The sequence below is a fragment of the Nansenia antarctica genome, assembly GCF_963989245.1.
Source record: "Nansenia antarctica genome assembly, chromosome: 7".
Lineage (NCBI taxonomy): Eukaryota > Metazoa > Chordata > Actinopteri > Argentiniformes > Microstomatidae > Nansenia > Nansenia antarctica.
Window position 1 is genome coordinate 43,065,777 of NC_137677.1, and position 26,300 is coordinate 43,092,076.

The following is a 26,300-nucleotide window of genomic DNA, read 5'->3' on the forward strand; positions in this document are numbered from 1 at the left end:
ATCAAACACATAAGCACTCACCATGATAAGGCCGTTTGGAACGCAGTGGTTAGGATCGGGCGGCAGCTCCGTGGAATTAGATTAACTTCAGAAAATAAAGTCATTTAACAACTAGTGGTCTTCCGCTTCCGGATGGAGTGTGGTAACATAACAAGGGGCGAGTCTTCAAACATGGGACGAGGTGACGTCTTCCAGAAGGATATTCTGTAACCTGCTGGAGATATGAGAGCATTGCAAATATTGATGAGACAGAAACATGTATCTCTCTGGAAGATACTTGGTCGGCATCAGATGTCATGTCATGTAGTTGTACTTTCTTTGATCAACCTGGCTGTGGTGCTCCAGTAAGAGCATCTGAAGACATGCTACAAGGTGACATGATAAGAGGGGTCTGACACTGTTGCAGACAGTGATCGATTTTGCGAGCATATAATTGAGATAATTAACACACTGCATCCGTTTAAATCAATACATAAATATATCTATATAGTCCAAATGAATAGCCTACTATCACATCTATTTGCATGTCACATATGGCATTATGATAAATAAATACATATTAGGTTCTCTCATGTTGACAGTAAAAAAAAGAAAAATTATATAAAATAATATTTTAAAAAATGAGGGTCCTCTGGTGCCACCGACGTAGTGTTTAAAGCTCACCACAAGACGACGCCATTGGATCTCCAATGCAACCACTACTTATCTCTCTCATGCAATAAACTTTGGGAAACAATTCCTAAGTAGTAGCCTAGGTCTATGGCCATTAGCTCTAAGCGAGGAATATAGCCGTCTGGCCTGAAATAAATAATAAATGCATAGCGAAGGATAATGAGAATAAATACACAGGGAAAGAATAATAATGGTATTTTATAATCTGCTTAATTAAACCTGCTTTTTGATTACTTTATTTGACATTACTTGAACACACAGCACCCTTTCCCTTTTTTAAGAACACATAATCACATAACTGCGCTGTAAAAACAAAAGGTGAAGGATATAATGTTGTTGATATGTTGTTCTTGTATTATTGTAAAACTATGAATTCAAATCAAGTCTCCGAAATTGTGCTAATGAACAACTGCTTCGACCTTATTTACACAAAATATATGAAATATACTAATTGGCTATTTGATTATTTGTTTAGTTTGTTGCCTATATTCGAAATAAATCACGATAAATAATGTGTTGCTTATGGCTGAAGAACGAAAGTAAAAGACGTTACCCGGTTAGGTAAAACAGACCCGGATAATTCTTGCTATCATTATTGGTGGACTATTAGCAATTGTAGAGCTAATAGTAGTAAGTCTATCATAATTGTCTTGTAAATATAAGTTACAGTGGTAATAATAAATAAAAAATCCTAAATAATAATAATTATAGCCTACTAGCCAAATAATAATAATAATAACAATAACAATAACAATAACAATAACAATAACAATAACAATAACAATAACAATAGTAATTGTAATAATTATATAAAACGCACCATAATCGTTATTAATATTATTATTACTTATTATGGCTATTATATACAACTTTTTTATATAATGATCATAATTATGTTCACCGTGGAAAATAATACTTGCAAGAAATGTAGGTCATATGTGCATAAGGGATCAGACAGGAGCGCGTGCAGCAGGTGGCTGTAGCCGCACGAGCCCGCCGGAAAGGTTCCTTATTAGTGGAGCCGCATCCCGCACTGGGCCACAGCTGGGTCGCCAGCCAGAACGGTACGGCCGTACCTTCCAGCATGATTTATTACACGCAAATACCAAAGAACTAATCAGTGGAGTAACTAATTAATACAAATCTGCATTTTTGCATAAGCAATTAGTGCGATGAAGGTGCCACGAAATAGTTCAATCTAAGCGACTATTCAGGCGGAAGGGCATTGCTTGAGAGTGCGGATTCTAGCTCTGGGAGCGAGCCTTTTGATTAGGGATAGGGAATAGAAGGTCAGATCATCATATTCATGTCGTTCTGGAATTGGCTTATGTATGTTAGCAACCAAACACCGATGGGTTGCACCCAAATACACGTTGGCCCTGCACAGAATATACATTTGCATTAAGTGCGGTTATTGTGAAAAAAAATATTGGCTCATACTGATATATTCAGACACCAATATCACAGTTTATATTTTCCCATTTTTTTCTGTGGGAGATTTACTTCAATAATGAATTCAATGGGAACTTATCATTACAAGTGCACAATATCAGATATCAGCATGTTTTTACAAAATGGCAACATCTCCATACGTTCTCTGCATGCATGGGTTCTGATAACACAAAGGTCCTCTAATCAGAAACTATCGAATTAGACTCGATTCTATAGGCTGTAGCCTATTTTGTTTTGTAGCCCTACATAAAGATAATTGGCTTCGAATGATGATGAATAAATTGTTCAAACTCTGTCACGTGTGTCTGCGATTTGAAGATCTTTGAAGCTGAAAACAATGTCTATAATCCTGTAGCAAATATAGCAGTGTAAACCCACATGTGTCCTGTTTACGAGAGTAGCTGTCGGTGGTGCTGAACTCTCTCTGTCAAGTTGCTACTCCAGTTTCGCCTACATGCGAACAGAATACTGCAGATAGCTGTGAAACCGCCTGCACCTTGTTTCTGCAGGTCTTTCGAGCAGCTTAACTTCTCGGTTTATGAGATAGATAAGCAGTGCCCTCCCACGCAGCACTTTGACGCGGTGCATTCGGTGATGGACACTTGATGGTTACCTAGTTATCACACGGCGCACCTGCCTTTGCGCGTCTTTGCCGGGTCATTAGCAGATGTTAAATATAGTCCGATGAATCAGAGCAAAGCAAACGGTGTGAATGAGAATGGCAGACTATGTTCAAACACCAAAGAATGGTTGAAATGGTGAAAACTTCAGGCGTTTTATTTAAATACGCAAAATGTGTCAGCCTATACATTAAAGAAGCGAGTTTCTTTGATGTCTATTTTCAAGTTTGTAAATATAGGCCTAAGCTGGGCCTAAATCACTTCAGTGATTGAATCAAATCACCTCAGTTTACACATGAACATCGCAAATAGGTCTGGAGAGCCACTGACGGGTCAACTATATTCGCATCTTGATCTTGCTGATTTAAATGCCCGATCATAGAGTGCAAACTTGGGTTAACTTGGGTTAACTGGGGTTAACTTGGGTTACACTTAATGAATGTTCAGTCGATTATAGATGATCATACAGTAGCAGATCCCTTCGTCATTGATATGGACTCATTTTATAGGCCTACTAACTACTCAAGGGTAATTTTAATGTGCTAAATGTGTGTGTCTGATTCGATTGTGTTTCCCTTCCACGAGTATACGCTGTCTGTTCAACGGTCAAGACGTGGAGTTTTTTTTCCTGCACGATATTGACTATAGAAGAAGACAGCAGGTTGTGGACGTTGGATCAGTCCGGTCAGCCGTGAAACAGGCTTTTGTTAGTGCGCGTGCGACTCGCGTGCCGACCAGCAGTTTGCAAAGAGGGGGGACTCATTACCTCTGACTGGACCAGCACTGTTTAGACGACAAACAATAGCCCAACATTTGGCCTATTTCTAAACAAATTTCTCAAATGTGCACAGACATTTTTAGACAAAATTAAGGCACTGAATTTAAATGTTTCATATGATCAGACATAGAAAAAATAGGGCTACATCTTAAAATGTATTGCTTTTATTTGGAAAAAATATTGTTGTTTGTTATTATAGAACGTAATGAAGACTCAGGCTAGCTACTATCTCTCCCAAATTTGGGAGTGGATGTGAGATGCTAACGGTTCTCAATAAGTAAGAGATATACCATAGTCTATATCATGTTTAAGAATATGCCATAATTATGAGGGCTACTTTGTGTAATCACAAAGCATGTTCAGGGGGGGACACACGTGGGCAACGAGGTGGGCGCGCGAGAAAATAATATGTCCCATGCTCGAAAGGGTTAATTCATCCTGCGGGTACAAACAGGTCCACGGACTCTCTAACTGGCGACAGATGGCCACTTTCTTTTGGCCACAAAGGGGATGGAACACAGAGCTTTGGCGAATACAAATGGAAGATGTCACGTGACGCTTGGGGCCGTTTTCCTGACGTCGATGACCATATGGCGCGTGCCGAAGTAAGGGGCGGAGCCTCCTGCCAGTCATTGGTGGAGCCTCCTGCCAGTCATTGGTGGAGCCTCCTGCCAGTCATTGGTGCCATGGTGTTAGCATCAGACATCCATGTTCATCTCTCAGCTTCAGCAGCAGCAGCACTATATAACCACAGCATCCGCAGCGCAGCCAGCCACATTACCACTCACAGGAACTCACACCTCAAGAAGGGCATGCCAGTATCATAACAAGACACTCAGCCTAAACACAGGTATTTATCAATCTTACAGTATTTCTATAATGCAATGATGTACTTACTGTATTGTATGTATGCACATGCTGTGGTTAGGATACAATTGCATCAGAGAAAGTGCTTTGATTAATTATGTTTGACATTACCATGCATGCATAGTTATTCAGCAGGTACATTTCTATTAATCGAAGCGAAGTGAAAGGACAACATGTCACCTGTTACCGACACATTCTGATTGAGCTGAGAAATGCAATTGTGTAAACAAATAAAATTAAAATAAATAAAACGGACAAAAGTTTTAGGAAAAATAATTTGGAACAATCATTTGTATGGGATTTCAACTGTTTAGTCACCATACTCAGGTGTTTAATTGACATGCAATCATGCAATTTAATGATTTCCATTTTACTAAACAACAAAGTAACAACAATCTATTAGAGACTAAAATCCTGACCTTATCAACCTCAGATCAATCAATACTGCATTATCAAATCTAATGATATTGAGTGAGATATTTCATATTATCATATAATACTCTAATCACTGTATCAGGCTATATAACGAGTTTGCAATACATTTTATTCGGTTAGTTCACATATAAAGATAATGACACAGTGTAAACTATTGCTGCCTGGAATTATACCAAAAGAACGTCACTAATCACTGTTATTCTCTCTGTGTTGACAGAGTTTCAAAATGACCAAGTCCTACACAGAAGAAAACATGATGTCAGACCCTCAGGACTCTGCCAACTGGACCGACGACTGTCACGGATCCCAAGACGAACAAGACGCGGAGAAGAAAGACGCGAGGGAACGTGATGACATGCAGGGGGACATGGAGGACGACGACGAGGACGGTTTCAATAGACTGGAGGACGATGAGGATGAGGATGAGGAAGAGGAAGACGAGGGCGACGATCAAAAGCCTAAAAGACGTGGACCCAAAAAGAAGAAGATGACAAAAGCAAGGATCCAGAGGTTTAAGCAGAGGCGCCAGAAGGCGAATGCGCGCGAGAGAAACCGTATGCATGGGCTCAACGATGCGCTGGAGAGTTTGCGTAAAGTTGTGCCATGTTACTCCAAAACCCAGAAGCTGTCTAAAATAGAGACACTACGTCTAGCTAAGAATTACATATGGGCACTGTCAGAGATCCTCCGGTCGGGTAAGAGTCCTGACCTGATGTCATTTGTTCAGGCCCTATGTAAGGGACTGTCACAGCCCACTACTAATCTGGTGGCCGGCTGTCTGCAGCTGAACCCCAGAACTTTCCTCCCAGAAGAGACCCAGGAAATACACTCTCATATGCAACCGGCAAGTGCTCCCTTTGCCGCTCACCCCTACTCCTACCAGACCCCCGGTCTTCCCAGCCCCCCGTACGGTTCAATGGACAGCTCACACATCTTTCACGTCAAGCCACACTCGTACGGGAGCGCGCTGGAGCCGTTCTTCGAGACCCCGCTCACAGACTGCACTACCAGTCCGTCGTTTGACGGACCCTTAAGCCCACCACTGAGTGTGAACGGGAACTTTTCCTTCAAACACGAGCCTTCGTCAGAGTTCGAGAAGAACTACGCCTTTACCATGCACTACCAGGCTGCGGGTCTGGGGGGGCCGCAGGGGCACGCGCCCCCCCTTTACGCACCAAGCTCCGTCTCACAGCGCTGTGAGGTCCCCATGGACAACATCATGTCCTACGACGGGCACACTCACCACGAGAGAGTCATGAACGCCCAGCTTAACGCGATATTCCACGATTCATGAATACAATGATGAATGAACCTTCATCAGAGACTGATCAGCGTCACGGTACTCTCATATCACTGATGCGAAAGAGAAATTATTATTCGCTTGATCCCTATGTATGTATTTATTGTTGTCACTGCCTTTAGGAGAAGTGAGAGTGTGTATGCATACCTCATTCACCTTCTGTATTGTATTATATAGCGCTTCTACATTAGGGTCACATGTGGAAATAGTGGTGACCATACACAGAATGTGATGATTATCCATGTTACAAAATCACAAGCAATAATTTGGAAACTATGCAATTTTTAAACGAATACTGGGCCAATACAAATTAATAAAGATTTCTATATTTTTCAACCAACATTTTGCAACTGATCTATCCCATACTGAATTATTTTGTTGTGATTTTGTACAGAACTATGAATTACTTTTTTATAAAATCGAGTTCCTATTCTTCATTCCACGCAATTCCATGTTCACGTTTTATATGATAGAGCTATCTCCTGTTTATATGACACACGACAGCCCTTTTATTAATAATTAAATATATACCAGAAGGCAAGTGCTTAAACAAATCTGTTGCCTTAGCAATTATTTACAAAAAAGATCATGCAAAGTTGCACAATATTGATAATTTCTCTCCCCCAAGACATTATGATTAAATAATATTATATCGTTGAGTGGGTGGACAATATTAGGCCTACTTTTAAAGTTGGCTGTGCAGTTCGTATTTGATGTAGCGGCTTGGTGAAACGCTTGACTATCACTTGAAATGCTCCTTGTGAGAAAAATACATTTTATTTCCATTTAACAAAAGCCAAGATTGACCGTGTACCTTACTCCAATTGATCACACAATTCATCAGCGCAGCACAATTTATTTTAACATGCAGATAACCTTTCCAAATTTTGCATGTGAGAATACAATTCATATAAGAGCTATATTTGCAGCGTGACGCAGGTACTTTTATGTGTAGCCTACTGTATTTAGTTTGTAAACATTATGAAAATGTTGGCTGCTGTTGTCAGGACGCAATAGGCACTGAATGCCATTGACCTACTCGTATGTTATGTTATCTTACATTTTGATTTTAAGGTTTAAACTCTTCCAATGTAATTCAAGTGTACATAATTCCGTTGAGATCTGTATCCGTGCGTGTCTCACGAGGCGCACTCTATTATGTGTAGAATAAAGTGAATGAATAGCCTACTATTTCCATCATTATTCTGTGGATCCATGGACAATGTCGAAAACACAATTTCCTGAAAGATAAACATGATTTTAGAAAATATTACATTTGGCAATTCTCAACAACACATGCATTTGTGTACTCTAATTTTAAGACATAATGTGAGTGAGAATGATCCAGCCTGTGTCGTCTATCGGTCTATCCAGATATAAAACGACTCCCTTCAAATGTTCAGACCACCCAGGTAGATAGGCCTGCATCATAATCTTAACATGATATAGATATGAAGACATCTATTAGTGATTGACATTGTGTGTCAATCCCCCCCTCCTTGTATATTAATCAGGGCTGAAGGACAAAACGAGCGTTTTTCTGCCATGCCACGGATTGCTGTAGTCAGCCAGTCAGTCAGTCATGCCACCATCTTTTATGCAGACTGAGAGAGACACAGATGTTACTTCTGCAGGGGAGGTTTTAATTTATGAAAATGATCTTGTTTATGCATGAGCACTCACTGCATAACCCAATATATATATATTTTTTTTTTATCATAGGGGAAAACACGAGCGTGCCAACATCAATACGGTTGGCATATTATGCTGCTTTATTCCTGTTCAAGTTGAATAATAATTTGTGACGTTTTCAATATAAAACCATCGCCCAATAAACCAATGGAAGTATCGTTACAATATTGGACATATTGGAAGGATTTCTGGAAATACTGCGACAAAAAGAAAGATAAAAACCTCGTGGTCCACGAGAAAAGTTCCCAACTCATCTAAGTATAGCACACAAGTTGGGATAGGCCTAATAATGCAGGCAATGTTTGACATGTGGCCACATTTGTTTAGGCTATATGTGTCTACTCTACTCGAATTTAACAGTTGATCTAAACATTATTCTACACAGATTCTAACCATTGTCTGGTAGCCCACAGCCATCATGGGCAACACAAGACACAACCGTTTCAATAACATGACCTAAAACGCCCTAGCATTGATCGGTGCGGTGGCATAGGGACCTTCAAGGAGGGGAGCGCTCCTCCGGCGCCACATTGGGAACTGTCCATGGTGCTGCTGCACGCGCATTCAGCGTATGTGTCATTGGGGCTATGGGCATGTCTACACAGACTCATACTGTACAGTTGACTAATCTGGTATAAGCCTAGAAGTCTCACAATGTCGTGACGTTAGAATTATAAGGTTCTATCTCCATTTTTGTCAAAATTGAGTTTTTTACATAATCTGATCCATTAGGTGTTTATTAATGCCTGTGTGGTGTTATTTTTAAAATGCTGACATTTTTGAGTTAGTAATTCATAAAATACAAAGGTTCCATCTCACAGAACATAATGGAATGTAACAACTTTGACGCTCAATATCTCTGAACTACCCTAAACGGAGATTAGAACCTTATAATTCTAAGCTCACGATGTGTCAAACAAAAAAGAAACAGGTTCAGGAGTTTTATATCATCACATAGCATTCTTGCAACTATGCTCCATATTTCAGGTTACCTTCAAAAACGTTGCTTTGATTTACTAACTATACGATTCACATAGCCTGGCAAAGTAATATGTTGATATAAATCCCTATCCATAAACTGCGGGTGAGCGACTTGATAGGCTAAAGTAAGTAAGAAACGAACGGACAGCAGGTGGGCGCGTGTCCGGTAGAATGGACACTCCACGGGGGCGCGCAGCGCGTCGTCGGGGAAGTTCCATTGAAGGACAGGAAACCTTTACAGTCGCGGGAACGCGCCAAGACACCGGGTAAATAATCTACATGGCACCACCATTGCGGAAATACGACTTTAACCGTTAACGGTTAAATAGGCGAAATAACGTTTGATTCCCATTGAAAAAAATCGATGAATGTCCTTAAATAACGCTATGTCTGATAGTCAGGAGGAGTTAAACGAGACGCAACCGGTGCTTCCTGTGAGTGCCCTGGCCAATCGAGGGAAGAAGAAACAAAAGAAGAAAAAGCAACAACAACAACAACAACAACAACAACAACAACAACGCTCCGTATCAGCTCCACGGCTTTGCACCGAGGAGGACACTCCAGAGAACATGTGCATTGACTTTGACACGAGCGAGCCGATAGTGACAGGGATCTTTCAAATAGGGAAAAAGAGCCACGACGTTATTCTGACTCCGGTCAGGTTGACATGGACCCCCATTCAGCCAGAGACCCCTACAGGTGAGCCGCACAGCGTTGTTTCCCTGTTTCCATGACAATTGATGACGAGATCTTGTTTTTTATTCCCCCTTCAGTGCGGCAGCTGCCCAGGGTGCATTCGTAAAAACGCTCTGGAAATCTGATCAGCACTCTCTTGGGACAATTACGTGGTCCCTTTGTGACGTTGAACCCAGTGTGGGTTCTCAGAGCGAATTTATGAACGCACCCGTTGAGTCATGACATTTCCCCGGTAAATTAGAGTTTAGCCTATTATCTATTTAGTATAACCGACTCATTTGAGGCCTAAAGGTGTGTTTAGAAAATAAAGGGTGCATCACTCATGCGTAACGATGACGTAACCTCCTTGGCCTTTAAAGTCAGATGCCCAGTCAAAGCTTTATTCGGATTAGAAGAAAACTCAACTAACTCTAAAGAGAAATGTATGTATAAAATAATAAAAATGTCTCACAACATAATTGTTCCCATAAAACAACAACAAACACTATAGGACACAACATACACAAACATAAAATGAACCTGAGGCCGGCAATCAAGTCAACTTGGCCTGAACAAGAAATCAGTTCTGCCAAATGTAAAGTGAAAGAGGAGCAAAGTGTTGTCTCGAGCCATCCAGCTAATATGGTATGTCTGGAAATAATGGATCCAGCTTTTGAGAACCTCTAGAAGGGATACATTTATCTTCCAGGGAGGGTCTTGTACAAACAGACACCTCTACCAACAAATCCCAAGTTTGGGTCAGTGGGGAAGTTGAAGGTGGAAGTGGAGTTCTCTATCATTCAAAACAAATCTTTCTAGCTAATGCAGAGAGCTTACATCGACAAGCCTCTAGACGGGAACGACTGATTTTGTGTCTGGGAGAGGTTGACTTTAGATTCAGAAGACAAATAGCGACGGGCGGATTTCCTCAAAAGGTGGGATCCTCTGTGGCTCAGTGTTTTTCTGTGGCTCAGTCGGTAGAGCATGGTGCTAACAACACTTAGGTTGTGGGTTCAATTCCTTACTTACTTACTTACGCCTATCGCTCCTTTTGGAGGAGCATAGGCCGTCGACAACAGTTCGCCAGGGTCCTCTGTCCTGTGCTTTGCTTTCCAGCTGTTTCCATGTTAGTCCACTCTGTGTGATGTCTGTCTCCAAGTCCCTGCGCCAGGTGTTCTTGGGCCGGCCTCTCTTCCTTTTGCCTTGGGGGTTCCATCTAAGGGCCTGTCTGGTGGTGCTGGTGTTTGGTTTGCGTAGTGTGTGGCCGATCCATCCCCACCTTCTTCTCTTGATTTGTTCTTCCACTGGTTGTTCGCCCGTTCTCTGCCAGAGATCGTTGTTACTGATGGTATCTGGCCAGTGGATGTTCAGGATCCGCCTCAGGCATCTGTTGATGAATGACTGCACTCTAGTCATTGTGATCTTGGTTGTCCTCCACGTCTCTGATCCGTATAGGAGTACTGGCTTGATGTTGGATTTGAAGAGTCTGATCTTTGTCCGCTGACTGATTACCTTGGAGCTCCAGATGTTCTTTAGTTGGATGTATGAGGCCCTTGCCTTGCTGATTCTTGCTCTGACATCTGCCTCCGTGCCACCCTTCTTGTCTATGATGCTACCTAGGTAGGTGAAGGATTCTACTTCCTCGAGTGCTGTTCCCTCCAGGTTTACTGGGTCTTCGTTGTTTGTGTTGATCTTCAGGATTTTGGTCTTTGCTTGGTGGATGTTGAGGCCTAGTTGTGTTGAGGTGTCTGCCAGTATGTTTGTCTTCTCCTGCATCTGTTGTCGACTGTGGGATAGTAGGGCAAGGTCGTCTGCGAAGTCTAGGTCGTCCAGTTGTGTTGAGAGTGTCCACTGGATCCCGTTTCTCCTCTGTGCCGTTGTGGTCTTCAATATCCAGTCAATGGCCAGGAGGAAGAGGAAGGGGGACAGTATACCGCCTTGCCTTACTCCGGTCTTCACTTGGAAGCTTCGTGTGAGCTGCCCGCTGTGTATGACTCTGCAGGTCATTCCTTCATAGGAGTTCCTCATGATGTTGACAAGCTTTTCTGGTATGCCGTAGTGTCGAAGCAATTTCCAGAGGGTGTTTCTGTGGAGACTGTCAAATGCCTTCTCGTAGTCTACAAAGTTGATGTATAATGGAGAGTTCCATTCCAATGATTGCTCAACTATGATTCGGAGGGTTGCAATCTGGTCTACACATGATCTATTGGGTCGGAAGCCTGCCTGCTGGTCTCTTAGCTGCGGATCCACCACTTTCTTTATTCGCTCGAGGAGGATTCTGTTGAAGATTTTTCCTGGCACTGATAAAAGCATGATTCCTCTGTAGTTGTGGCATTGGCTGAGGTCTCCTTTCTTAGGTATTTTGACCAAGTAGCCTTCTTTCCAGTCTGTTGGCCCTTCCTCTTCCTCCCATATCTTCTCGAACAGGGGGTGTAGCATCTCTACCGAGGTGTCTATGTCTGCCTTCAGTGCCTCGGCAGGGATGTTGTCTGGTCCTGCTGCCTTACTATTCTTTAGTTGTGCAATGGCCTGTTGGATTTCCTGCTTGCTGGGCTTTCCACAGTTGATGACTAAGTCAGTCTCCGCAGGTTGAATGTCCGGGGGGTTATGTGGTGTCGGTCTATTCAGGAGTTCTTCAAAATACTCTGCCCATCCCTCTTGCTGTTGGTCCAGTCTTGTGATGGTCTTTCCTTCCTTGTTTTTGATTGGTCGTTCTGGTCTGCTGAACTTTCCGGACAGTTTCTTGGTGGTGTCATACAGTTCCTTCATGTTTCCTTTTGCTGCTGCCTCTTCTGCTTCTTTAGCCAGGTTGTCGATGTAGTTTCGCTTGTCCTTCTTGGCATTTCTTTTGACCTTTCTGTTTGCCTCAGTGTACTCTCTTTGGGCTTTTGCCTTGGTTGCCCTTGTTCGGCTGTTGTTAACGTCTGTCTTTTTCTGTCTCCTTTCTTCTATGTTGCGTAGTGTTTCTGCTGATATCCACTCTTTATGGTTTCTCTTCTTTATTCCAATCACTTCCTTACATGTTGTTATGAGGGTTTCCCTTATCCTTTCCCATTGGTCTTGCTGGTCTCCTTCGTCACTGCTTAGATCTTGCAAGGCTTGATATCTGTTCTTCAGCTTCAGTGTGAACACTTCTCTTGTCTGTGTGTCTTTTAAGAGGTGGACATTGAATTTCTGTTTCTTTGATGTTGTTTCCATCCAGTGCTTCTTCAGTTTCAACTTGAGCATAGCGCTTAGTAGGTGGTGGTCTGATGCTATGTCTGCTCCTCGCCTTACTCGCAGGTCCTGTAGTGATCTCCTGAACTTGCTGGTTATGCAGAAGTGGTCTATCTGGTTCTCGGTCACTCCATCCGGTGATACCCAGGTTGCCTTGTGGATCCTCTTATGTGGGAAGACGCTTCCTCCGATAACCAGGTTGTTCAGGGCACAGGTGTCCACAAATCTCTCTCCATTCTCATTCATTTCTCCTAGGCCATGCTTTCCCATCACTTTTTCGAAGCCTGTGTTGTCTCTGCCAATCTTTGCATTGAAGTCCCCCATGAGAATGTTGATGTCTTTTCCTTTTTGTTGATCCAGGATGCTCTGCAGTCTGTTGTAGAACTCATCCTTTTTTCCATCGTCACTGTCATTGGTTGGTGCATAGCATTGTATCACGTTCAACTTGATTTTCCTTTTCTTGGTTCTGAAGGTGGCTGTTATAATTCTTGATCCATGTGCCTCCCATCCAATCAGTGCTTTCTTTGCTGTTGTTGATAGCAAAAGGCCAACCCCCTCAGTGTGAGGGGCTTTGTCTTCTTCGTGCCCAGAGTAGAGTAGCAGCTCTCCTGTCTGCAGTCTTTGTTGTCCAGATTGTGTCCATCGTGACTCACTAATTCCTAAAAGATCTAGTTTGTACCTCTTCATTTCTGCTGCTACTTGTATGGTTTTTCCGGTCTCATACAAGGTCCTGACGTTCCATGTTCCAATTCGTATGTCTCTGGTTGACAGAAGGGGTTTCGGCTCTGTGACTTCTGTGACTTGACAGCTTTCATCACACAGCGTCATATTTCCTCTCATTGAGGATCCTTCTTCAATTCCTGCTGGGACCATATATACTGAAAAATGTATGCACTCATTGCAATGTAAGTCGCTTTGGATAAAAGCGTCAACGGGACTTATGCAATTTGTGGGACGCAACAAGTGTGACCCCACAAGGCTAAGCGCTTGTCTATACTTAAATCACTTAAATCAGACTCCTGTTCTCAGAATATGATGATCAGATCACAATCCCAGTCACAATCCCAGTATGTGTACGTCCACATCTGGTATTAAAAATACAATTTAGAAACTTATGAGAGTCCTGAGATGGAAGCTGGAAGCTCATGGAAGTGTTTAGCGCAAGGTGCTGTAGAGCCCTGCTGTCCCAGTACTTCTCACAGTCTGGGAGCTGGGCATTGTGGGAAGCACTTCTCATGACCGGTCATGAATGTTTTCTTGACACGTGTGTACCATGTGAATCAGCCCTATGAGCTGCGGTGTGTAGACTGCGGTAGGATATAAATCATTATTGTATTAGTGAGATCGATTGATTGCATCTAATAATACTACGTTCAGTTCATCGCTGTGTTATGCGGTGGTGATTCAAAGAGAATTCATCAGGAGTTTTTATTGAGGATTTCAATAGCCATCATGTTGTCATCGCATGATTTTCAAGCAGTCAGGATCTTTGTTGAACGAGATCATCCTGTTTGAATGAAGAAAGTCGGATTAAGTGTAGACAAGACCAAAGGGCAGTAGTCGTTCATGTGTTATTAAAAAAAAATATTTCATTCGTTATTCGTGTTGTTTTTGCAAGGGGGGCAGAGAATACCCCTTTGAGGGCTATGAAAGATAATGCAACAACATAAATGAAGTGCATTCTCAATGATTTCTCCCTGCACAGCCTAACCTACAAAGCAGGCCTTTGAATGTGCCTCCCATTTAGTTTGGCATCATTGCAAAAATCCCCTTCATGGATTGCTGTTAGACAAAGCCTCCCTTTGCCATTAGAACTTTTGAGCATTGATGCTCAATAGGTTGTTCATAAGTAGGCTAAACATTCAAACTCTTATTAACTCTGTTTCATATGAGTGGGCTGCATGAAATAGACTTTGTTTAGGATATTCTTCTCACTATTGGGTGTTCCTGATTGGTTAGATGGAGACGATAAACCCGGTAAACAGATGAATAAAAAGAGAAAGTTCCATGGTGCCAGGTCGTCGTATGGAACAGCTGGGGTGGTAATAGACCCTGGCCCACTGTTGTGACCACCTAAAGTAGGGCATCTGGCAGCCTTGTGGACAGTTAGCAAATGTCCAAGTAAATGATACTCAAATATGACCATCTGCATCCTCACAGTTCACACAGAGGGATACAGATGACATAATGTGGTCATCCTGGGGAGGTCTTCTACTCACTTACAATGGCGGGAAGGGGAGGAGGGGGGGGCGAGGGGGAGCACATGAATCAAGCTAGTTGAACAAATGTATTCCACACATTTCAAGGATTACAATTGGACTCAAATTTGTTGATTTGCGTTGTATGGGGTATTACCTCATAATGATGATGATGCGATATATTGTTTCATGATTGCTGTTTTAGATTGAAGTAGGGTCGGTAATTCTTTACATAAATGTGCCCCTGTACTTGTGTAACAGTGCTGTAATTCCTTTTGCGACAAAACAGTATTGATATGTTGTTCCATATTGATTTAGTAATGGCTTTGTATTGGCATAATGGACTTGACTGTCCTTTTCCGATCAGGAAACTGAAACACTATGAAAAAACCCAAATTAAAACACATGAAACATGTTACAGGGTCTGAGCTGTAATGTTTTCATATTGTTGTTGTTGTTGTTGTTTGGGATGGTATAGACTAGGCTATATCCCTCAAAATATCGCTCAGTGCAAGGTTAAATTTGCTTAGGCTTTGGAAACAGTACTTTTTTGTTGTGTGTTATGGGTGATCCAAGCTAATGTTATTAAGCCAGCACTCTCATTACACAGAACGCATCCTTCTAATAACCCCCTATGGCCTTTACCAAATGCTCTCACAAAACTGCCAAAAATCCACATGGAAGTGCTGATTGGTTGGGGCGCTCCATTTGAGGGGTGTGTAATTCTGCTCTGCCCGGGGATAGCAGCTATATAGTAACTAAGGCCCTTCATAACCATGTGAAATATGACCCACAGTGTTTTCCACATGCCAAACCCAATGTTCAGAAGTATGCAGTATTAGGTAGGCTAAATATGGATTCTGGTTGAATAAGGATCAGAATGACCACAATTTGCATTACAGAGTTGTACATCATTTTAGAGAATATGATATAGAAATATGGTATGAAAGTTATTTCTAATAGAGAATTTATTCCAGTAGCTGTGATATTTCGAATTCCTTTGCTTATTTTTTGGAAACCCTGATGTCACTGAGCGGCATCATACTATCTCCCTCCATTATACCACCAATATCCAGATCTAGCTAATGTTTGGCCAAAGGGTCCTATACAGGAGCTTGACCTAATGACATGGCTACTGTTGCCCTGAACTTGGCTACAGTTTTTGCCCCTCAGGTCAGTATCTCAATGTAGTGAGAGTTGGATGGTGTTAAGCTCCCACCTCCAAACCATGGAGAGCAGACTCTGGGCTGGGAGTAGCTACAGCCTGAGGGATAGTACTGTAGAAAGGCTCTATCGTTGTCACAAAGCCACAGGCTACAGCAGAAGCACAATATTATATTCAACTCTCCAATTTCATTACTCAAATCTATCTTTTCTGGAGGTGGGTGCCTCAGGTTTAGACCTACTGTAAGAGAGTGGTGCAACAAGAATGTGAAGAGAGTTAAAGAGAGATGGTTTTGAAAATATATTTCATATAAACTCCTAAAAAAAAGTTTGGAAACTTTATTTCATTCGATTCTTCCTCCCCTTTAATAATACCAATTGGTATTGTATTTTATATCGTTGGAAAGCCTGATTAGTCACCTTTACAACGAGGTACAACTTGTAAGGATCATCGGGCCAGAGTCGCCCCCACAGAGCCAGGATCATCACAGAGTACCTCCAGAATTTGGGAGTGGAGAGGATGGAATGGCCTTCCGTGAATCCAGACCTCAACCCAATTGAACACTTGTGGGATCAGCTTGGGCGTGCTGTACGTGCCAGAGTGACCAACGCAACCATGTTGGCTGACTTGCGGCAAATCCTGGTTGAGGAATGACCAGCATGAGGAGGAGGTGCCAAGCTGTTGTGACTGCGTATGGATCTTCCACATGCTACTGAGGTCCCTGACAGTGTAAAATGAATAAAGTGTAAAAATGGCCAATATGTGTTGTTTTTTCCTTATTACTGTGGGAGAGTGCAATCATCCAATCCACCAAGCAACTCAAAACGAGAGTGAATACCAACAGAAAAATATTGCAGGGGATTTTGGCAAATATTTTTGGGCCGCTACCCACACGTTTAGCTGTGTTGCTCATTCCACGAATGCATGATCCTTACAAGTTGTACCTCGTTGTAAAGGTGACTAATCAGGCTTTCCAACAATATAAAATACAATACCAATTGGTATTATTAAAGGGGAGGAATAATCGACCAAAATAAAGTTTCTGAACTTTTTGGGAGGAGTTTATATAGGCCTATATACTGTATATTTCTATTACTGAATCATGTGATTCAGTCATATTCAGCTGTTGGAAAGGATCATTGCAAATAAGAAACTTGATTACATTTGGAAATAGTCATTGCTTTACATTAGCTATGGAAATATTCATTAGCTATGGAAATATATTGCTCTATTTAGCAGCCTGCTACGCAATAATTCAAAGGGCCCTTTCCAGATTGACCACAGAGAAGTTCAGTCACGTCCACTCTGGCCTAGATAGATCAGAGAACATCAGAGAAGACCAGTGTCCTGAGAGAGGGCCAGCGTTTTTTGTGGCCAGTTGACTTGGGTGGGTTCTCTCTCAGATGCTACCGTGTTAATTGGCAGTTTAAATATATCCCGCTATTCCCAAGACTCAGCGGCTGCTTTCTCCTCGTCCTCCTCGTCCGCTCCTCCGTCGCTAGCGCTGGTCGCTCCGTGTCCGTCCTCACCTCGGTGGGACAAATTGTTCCACAGAGATTCTTGGCCCTTTTTTCGCAGCGTCCAAGGGGACAGGGAGGTCGCTTTTTTCTTTTTTTGGGCTGGGACACGTACTCTCCAGCTTAGAAGCGAGTCTCTCAGAAGCGGGATCAGTCGTAACGTAGGCCTTCAGTCCTTGTTGGATATGTGGGTTAGTAGATGATTTGACTTTTTCAAACATTTCTAGACACGTCCAGTTTTGATGTGTCTTTTGAAGGTCAGTGCATGGTAGGATGTGGTAGCTGTAGCTTGAATGCTAATGATGCCAAGATTGTTTTGCCCAATTACTGAAGAGAAGCAGACTGTCTGTAGCATTTGTCCCACTCCGTTTTTTGGCAAAGGATTGCAAAGGATTATTATGACCAACTACTATTCATTATGCTCCATCATGTAGTATTCAGAAACACCTGAGACTCTTTGATATGAAGTACACGTGTGAGTGTTTTTGTGTGTGTCTGTGTGCGTGCGTGTGTGTGTGTGTGTGTGCGCGTGCGTGTGTATGCTTTGTGTGTGCATGTGCATGAACGTGCCCGTGTGTTAGTGGCAAATACAAAGATTGATTCGAAGAAAAACAGAGTAATTGATGGACTGTGTGTGTGTCCAGAATAAGCCTACTTCTTATCAGCCTCAGCTCAAACACTGCCTGGTTGGCGTACTGGAAGTGTGCCCGTCAGATTTAAAGGAATCATTTCAGGCCATATTTGCTCCACAATTTATGACAGTAGAAGTTAATTAGCTGCATGCTACAGTGGGTACAGTCACCACAGCCAGGGCTGGCATGTGTGACCCAGCCGTATTACGAGGGGGACAGACAGTGTCGGTCTAATTGCACACAAGGAACAAACAGACGCTGTCGTCTCTGTTGTTTGCTTCCTGGGGGCTTGAAAACAGCAATATAAAAATGTAAATATTGAGTTTGTGTGCTTGTGTGTGTGTGTTTGTGTGTGTCTGGGCGCACATGCAGGCCTCTGCAGGCACAGGTGGAAAATATGATCCCAGGCGCCATACTGGGAACCACATGGCCCCACACAACATGGGGGCCAAAGAGCGCGGCGATGACCTGGCACAGGCTGTCTGTGCTTTGGCCACTTGTCAACCCCCAGTGTCAGGTTCATCTGGGAGGGCTGGGTACCACGACCACACTGGATATACACATGAGACATGAGACAAAGAGCTGTTTGATGTGAGGAGAATAACAGCCACAACAACAACAATTTATGTTGTTTACTATACGGTTAATTTATGCAGCAGAGAGAGAGAGGGAGAGGGAGAGAGAGAGAGAGAGATTTCTAAAGGGTCAGAATTGATCTATCTATCTATTTCAACCATTTGAGAGTACTCCTATCATATCTGTCATGTCTCAGTTATGCCCAAAGCGAAGTCAGTTGAGGATATCAGATTCCAGTGGCATGTTTGAGATAGGCGTTTTTCAATTGATGCGTTGTCCCTATGTTCATTAGACGATATGACGGCGGCCCCCCCTACGTCTGCACTTAAGCAGAAGCAGTGCTGGGAGGAAGCTTGAATCCATCTGGCAGCAATAAAAGTTTTCTGCAAGACTGAGCTGTTTTATTGAATCTCTGAGCTCCTCACTGTGCCCCAGATGAGGGACTGTACCCATCCTGTCACTCTGAATCAGCCTCATATTCTGACACGCGACACTGGATACTACAGAGACTACCAACCGTTTGTGTTTGTGACAAATCCAGTACCAGGCCAGGGGAGTGTGGAGCGATGGTGACGGTAACTGTTCATTGTTCTGTCTTCTGTAATGTAATCAGGGTGTGATACATATTGAACGCATATTTTTGGTTCCATTTGAGTAGATGCTTCGCGTTCAAGTCGTTCATAAGCAGATTCTTACTCTAAGTCAACAGTGTTATAGTCCTTACATCTTTCACCTTGGGAAAACTACCATAACTTACTTTTTTAAAGCGTCACATTTACTGAAGCATCAATGATTCTCGAAGCATCAACGTTGGTCTTATGAAGTGTTTCTGAAGCATCAACGTTGGTCTTATGAAGTGTTTCTGAAGCATCAACGTTGGTCTTATGAAGTGTTTCTGAAGCATCAACGTTGGTCTTATGAAGTGTTTCTGAAGCATCAACGTTGGTCTTATGAAGTGTTTCTGAAGCATCAATGTTGGTCTTATGAAGTGTTTCTGAAGCATCAATGTTGGTCTTATGAAGTGTTTCTGAAGCATCAATGTTGGTCTTATGAAGTATTTCTGAAGCATCAATGTTGGTCTTATGAAGTATTTCTGAAGCATCAATGTTGGTCTTATGAAGTGTTTCTGAAGGCTTCGTAAAGCTTTTGTTTACCTTGTGACCCAACTTTTCTGTAGTCAGAAATAAGAACAGCATAAGATAGGACACTGGACTGTGTGTGTGTAATCACTCCTAAAACATATTTTTTTTTTTACAGTTGTCTTCCTCTGCTTAGATGTCAGGGTCCCGTGTCAATAGACACAGACGACAGCAAACATTTCCTCGTTACGATAACCTCCCTAAGCGCATAACACAAATGTAATGTTTTTTTTTTTTATCAGTGGCAGTATTTGTTATAGGCATTCCCAATATGTGCACTGAAAGAGAATGCAAAGCCATTAGAGAAGAGAGTGGTGGTGGTGGTTGTGGCCTCCAGGTTTATCAGCGAGATACCATCTCTGGAGACACTCAAGAGACAGATCTATAGACCAGACCATAGACTCCAGAGAGAGGGCCCCCTGGATGTTATATGAGCCTGGTGTGTCAACAGACGTGTCGTATTGATTTTTTGCCCCTTATACAACCATGACCCAGACCATATGGGCCATCTTATGGCCGGGGCCTGGAGGCCTGGAGGGCAGGGACATACTGAGACTGTCACCTGATCACCAGTTGGATGTAGTATGTGTGTCAATGTTGTGTGGTGGTCTGTGACTTTCATGCATGTATGTTACTGTTGAAGGACTGTGTTGTGTATGTGTGGATGTTTGTCAATGTGGTGGTGTGTGGCCGGTGGATGTCTCCTTCCCTGTGTCCTACAGCATGCAGATCCCCGCTTAAAGAGACATCATTTCTATTTAAATTTCTATTTACATTTACATTTAGGGGCATTTAGCAGACGCCTCTGTCCAAAGCGACTTACAATACTAAAAAACTAGTACTCGGTCGAGATAAAACAATAGTAGCATAATATGTTAAAACATAGGATATAAGACGTGACAAAATAATGTGTATTATAAACAAAACAGACGTCATCATCAGCAGCATCATCACCGTCAGGATCACCATCGTAACAGATTATTGTAATGAATCTGTGAATCCTTCTCTAAACCTAAACAAGGGAGTTTTGAAGGTGTCAAGACGTTTGCCTGAGCTATGCTGACAATTAACTGAAATCATTAAGTTTCCGTTGAATATACCATGACATTGAATAAATGAACAATGGTCAGACTCGTCTTTATTTGCTATTACTATTAGCTTGTACACAGTGTGCAGCCTATTTAAACCGGCTAATTCATTACTCCTCCTAATGATAGGGAAGAATTAGTTTCAAGTGCCAAAACCCCTAAACCATGCAAATTCTAAAGAACTCTAAGCCAAGTTTGTGTGTGTGTGCGTGCTTGTGTGCTTGTGAGTGTGTGTGTGTGTATGTGTGTGTGTGTGTGTGTGTGCATGCGTGGTGGTGTGTTTGAGTGTGTGTGTGTCTGTGTGTGTATGAATGTCTGTTTGTGTGTCTGTCTATGTCCTTGGGTGTGTGTGTGTGTGTGTGTGTGTGTGTTTGTGTAGGGTTTGTGAAGAGAGGGCCCGGGCAGTTCTGTGTGTGGACTGTGTGTGTTTTGCGAGCAGCACCTGAAAGAGTGGACATGAGCAACCGAAAAAACTGTGAACACAATTAGTGTCAAGCAGATAAGTCTCACTCTAATCCTGTTTACGGTCGGCATCAGGCAGATGTGCCAAGATTGATGCAGACAAGGGTGCCAGCTTACTGTACTGTTGGAGGGGGAAGGGCAGGCGATGGGGGGGCTGTGTGTGTGTGTGTGTGTGTGTGTGTGTGTGTGTGTGTGTGTGTGTGTGGGGGGGTATAGGGGGTCTCCCCTTTTTCAAAACTACCCCCCCCATCCCCCCTTTCCCTCTGTGGATTTTCCCTGTACATCCCTCTTAACACTGACCCATTTGTTGTTGGTCACTGTCCGAAAAGGAAGCTCTAGCTATGCCCACCGAGATTAGACTTCCTCTAATGACATTGACTGTTTTTCCTTTTTGTACCATGGCGCAGGCGCAGGCAAGTTAAATAAATAGAGTAGATTTGTCGGCGGTAGGTAGTCGAGCAGAAGCGCGAGCTCGCGAACAGATGGCGGCGGGCGTCCTTGCTCAGTAATGTGAGAGGGGTAGTTAATGTTCTGAAACACGGTCGGGGTACAGGCGGGCTGGGGTGCTCCTAATGAAGAAAGGGTTTCACATGAGGGGAGGCAGAGGCCATTTAAGAGATGGAGTCACAGTTGGGTCGCCATCTTGGAATGCAGGGAACAGCATCTCGGGGCTGTTTTAATTGGCGTTTGTCTGATGGTGATCGTGTTCAGCAGGAGGGGAAGGGAGAATTAGGAGACTTGAGGAGCCCCATGATGTCAGAACGTCAGCACATTAGAAACGGCAAATGAACCAAACCAATTCACTTTGGAATCCGTTGTATTTTCCTCATGTCTTAAGTTCCTTTTGTCAGCTTTCTATAATGACTGCTTGTCATTGAATAAGACGTAACACTATTTTGAAGTGCCCTATTCACTCCAATGGACCTATCACTAAACCACGCCCCCTTTGAAAACTCGGACAAACAAACAACGCTTCACGTGACTGACTGACCGACCGTGACTGAATGACATTCAATGACTTACAATGGCGGGAGTTGGCAAATTTCTGATTTCTGATTTACCACAGCAAGTAATAGACATGTTTTTTAAAGATGACAAGAAAATTTAGTCTAGAAGTGTTTCACCATCAGATATTAGCGAGTTGTTTGTCCGAGTTTTCTGCTTGTAGTGACTTTTGCTGTGATATGATTGGACAATTTCTATTTTGGGGCATGGCTTAGCGATAAGTCCATTGTTTATTGGCTAGCGGTGGCTAGCCAGTTAGTGCAAGTTAGCAGTGGCTATTTAAGCAATTCGGAACTTTGGATTTCAGTCTCTCCCAGCCCAATACTACTACTAACTACTTTCGGTAACTAACCATTAAGCACATTTTGAAATTAGGGTGAACTATCCCCATTTAATGTCCCCTTATCCCACCCCCTATTTGTTCCAGCTCATCCCGACAGCCAGAAGGAGGAGGAGTGTGTGGAGGTGAAGGACATGTTCGGTGTGAAGGTGAAGCGGCGGCGTTCAGCGGGCCAACACACAGGTGGCACTCTACTGGGCATCACTCTGTTCTACTGCGAAAGGAAAGGCCTCAAACTGAAGCAGCGGGAAGTCCACCTCAACAACATGAGCGTTGACCACTGTGAGGTCTGGTTCAACCACCTCAAGGAGATCCTCACTGGTATGTGTCTGCCTCACAGAAACATGACTGAACAAAAGAGAAGGGTGTAGCTTAGTCTGCTTTAGAAAACACTGTTCTAGTTCTAGAAGTAAAAGCATCTTCAATGGAGATTCTCCAATGAGATTCTCCATTGAGAGCACAATTTAGTCCAGAGCATGGTTTAATCTGTGTCCAGTAAACCTGGTACAGTATAACATGTACAGAACATCAACTGGTGTCCATTTTCATGGCCCACAAAACTCAACTTTATTGTGGGGTGTGTTTTCGACAAATCAAACATATCCAGCCCGTTTTATGAGAGACAGCAGTTTGCTGTGATGTTGTAAAGTGTTGCAATCAAACATTTATGATGCCAACCAGACCTGGGTCGAAAAGTATTTGAGATACCTTCTTGAGTGTTTGTTTGGGTCTGGAGTGGCAGGTGGGCATCTATTTAATTTTATTTTTTAATTTAAATTTAAATGTTACTTTTGGTATTATTTCATTACTATCATTGGCAAGGCAAACTCAATCAATATTTCAAGTGCACTGTATCTGTGCACTGAAAATCATTGTTTTATAACCTCATATTCTGACAAATCATACTTTAAACAATTAAACAAATAGTTAATGTATAAATAAAATATAATGCATCAAACTTACATCTGAAACAAGTGGTTTGGAAATGCAGTGAAGTTTCCTGAAGTTCCACACTTCATTTCAATAAAATCTCTCTATTTGTTCAAGATGTCTCCAGATTTACTAGGTAAGGTAGCTTGCTAGCTAGCACGATACATTTAGATGTAGGGTTACCTACTAGGTTATCTCATTTAGCTAGCTAGCTAACGTCAACAACTTCTGCTATCCTACAAGGCCAAGGATTCCTGTCATTAGTGGCCAGAGGAAAAACAGGTGTGCATTTGCTATTTAAAATACTAAATGATAAAAAAAAAAGAATATGTTAAAATTGATTCCATCATTCAGAAATTACAACACATTACCCAAAAGTGATGGGACAGATTTATAAGATATTCAAATTGAGCACTCATGTTTAGTATTGGTCAATCCTTTGGATGAAATAACTGCCTGAAGTCTGCGACCCATTGACCCACTGGGTATCTTTTCGTGTGATGCTCTCCCAGGCCTGGGTACCCTGAAATAGGGGAACTATACATAAAAAGCCGTCACCTATGATAAAATCGATATGTGCATTAAAAAAGATGAGAATATCTACTGGAACACAATAATAATTTGATTTGAAATCCAACTGTTTCGAGTGTAGAACCAAAAGACAAAAACATGCTTCACTGTCCTATTACTTACACAGGGCACTGTATATATCACTCATATTTACCTTTTATTTGGATATATATTTTTAAGAGAAATAGAAGCACTGGACAGTTACTTTAAATAATATTGATGCCAACAACTGACAAAGACTAAGAAGCAGGTTCTAATATTTGAGTTTGATGACAATATAGCCATGCCTTTTTTTATCTACATTCCAAACCAGCAAAGGTAACTCTGGAAGTGCCTCAAAAGTGCATTGTCCTAAAGCAGATCTTAGAAAAACAGAAAGCATCTGGTCACATGTGGCTTTAGGATTAATGTCACCCAGAGTCCAGTCATGAGTGATGTTATTGAGAGGTGCTGGATGGCGACTCTGTTGTGTGATGGTCATGTCGCCACACAGCTTGTCTGCTGGGCTGTGGAGCCCAGAACTCCACTGGAGACCATGAGGGGGAGGAGGAGGCTGGGAGGAGGAGAAGAGGAGGAGGAGAAGGGTGGGAGGGGGGAGAGGGAAGGAGGAGGAGGGTGGGAGAAGAAAGAGAAGGAAGATGGTGAGAGATGCGGGGAGGAGGATGGAGAGGAGTAGAAGGAAGGTGGGGGATGAGAAGGAAGACACGGAGAAGGTAGAGGGAAGGGCAAGGAAGAGCAGGAGGAGGGCAGAGCGGAGAGGGCAAGAAGGAGGAAGGCAAGGGAGGGGGTGGTGAAGAGGAGGAGGAGGAGGACATGGGAGGGGGTGGTGAAGAGGAGGAGGAGGACATGGAGAGGATGTGGGCGGGGGGAGGTGTGGGTGTGGGTGTGGGCCACAGAGGCCTGCTGGATCTCAGTTGAAGAACAGGTTGATTCGGGCCTCCCCTGTTGTTAGTAATTATCTGTCCTTCTACAAGGCAGGACGGAGCCAAGGCAGGCCAGCGGGCAGCTCTAGAGACAGGTGTCCTCAACCTGGCAGGTCTCCTTCAGAAGGCCAACCGTAAGACAGGGCTGGGGGAGGGTGACACGGGAACACACACAGTACACCAGCAGATGACCAAATGTCCATATACTACAGCGCGTGACGTTTTTTTCGGGCCAAAATGTTTCCAAAAACGTCACACTATATGACGTCAATGGCATGAGACCAGGTAGGTGTAGTGATTTCACTCCCTGAGCGTTTTTGTTTTTAACGTGTTGAACAGTTTTAAAATAATGAACTATTGTCAACTGTTTATCGGGTCGTCGTTGTGATGAGAGAGTTTGTTCTACCTGGCTTAATGAAGGCAGCAATGAGATTACAAACTATTCAAACATGACAGGTTTCATCAGCATTCGGCTAAGAGTTCAGGGAAATGCTTGTCGTCATAGTCCAGTGAGCAATTGTTGGGGGATGGAGTATTACATGAGCCTGGGCGAGTAATCCCTATTAATCCTAACACAGAGGATGCTGCTTTCTACTTCCCATGTATGGTCCATGCGATAGCCAACCCCTAAATATTGCCAAATTATTTATGTATTTTTTGGTATTTATATTGTTTCTATGAATGAATGGGAACCTGGTTTTGAGTATGCTGGATGTTTTTGAGAGCTACCGTGGGTGATAACTCTGCGTGTAATGCTATGTTAACACAGTTCCACATAATCCCTGGAACTGTAGCCCCAGCAGCTAATACAATGTGATGCAACCTACTAGGTACATTAGTCATCGGGAATTAAGAGGGACTTGTTCTGTGGCTCAATCTAGCCTCTAGACAGTCTGTCTGTCTGTCTGTCTCTTTCTCTGTCTGTTTGTCTCTTTCTCTGTCTGTCTGTCTGTCTGTCTGTCTGTCTGTCTGTTTCTTTCTCTGTTTGTCTGTCTGTCTATCTATTTATCTATTTCTCTGTCTGTCTGTCTATCTGTCTATCTCTTTCTCTGTCTGTTTATCTGTCT

General features: G+C 42.8%; 2 protein-coding genes across 2 annotated transcripts in view; both read left to right on the forward strand.

Annotated features, from left to right (window-relative positions):
• Positions 1 to 5,050: 5,050 nt before the first annotated feature.
• neurod1 (neuronal differentiation 1) lies at positions 5,051 to 6,118 on the forward strand (the record flags this gene model as incomplete). The annotated part of the gene is made up of 1 exon (XM_080537292.1): positions 5,051 to 6,118. The coding sequence occupies one exon, from the start codon at positions 5,051 to 5,053 to the stop codon at positions 6,116 to 6,118; it is 1,068 nt and encodes a 355-aa protein (XP_080393418.1).
• A 2,963-nt stretch (positions 6,119 to 9,081) lies between these two features.
• The window catches only part of cerkl (CERK like autophagy regulator), a 60,004-nt gene continuing 42,785 nt past the window's right edge, over positions 9,082 to 26,300 (forward strand). The window contains exons 1-2 of the mRNA XM_080536771.1: positions 9,082 to 9,496; positions 22,898 to 23,131. Of these exons, the coding sequence (XP_080392897.1) occupies positions 9,166 to 9,496; positions 22,898 to 23,131 (565 nt within the window). The 5' untranslated portion in view covers positions 9,082 to 9,165. The remainder of the gene's footprint in view (positions 9,497 to 22,897; positions 23,132 to 26,300) is intronic.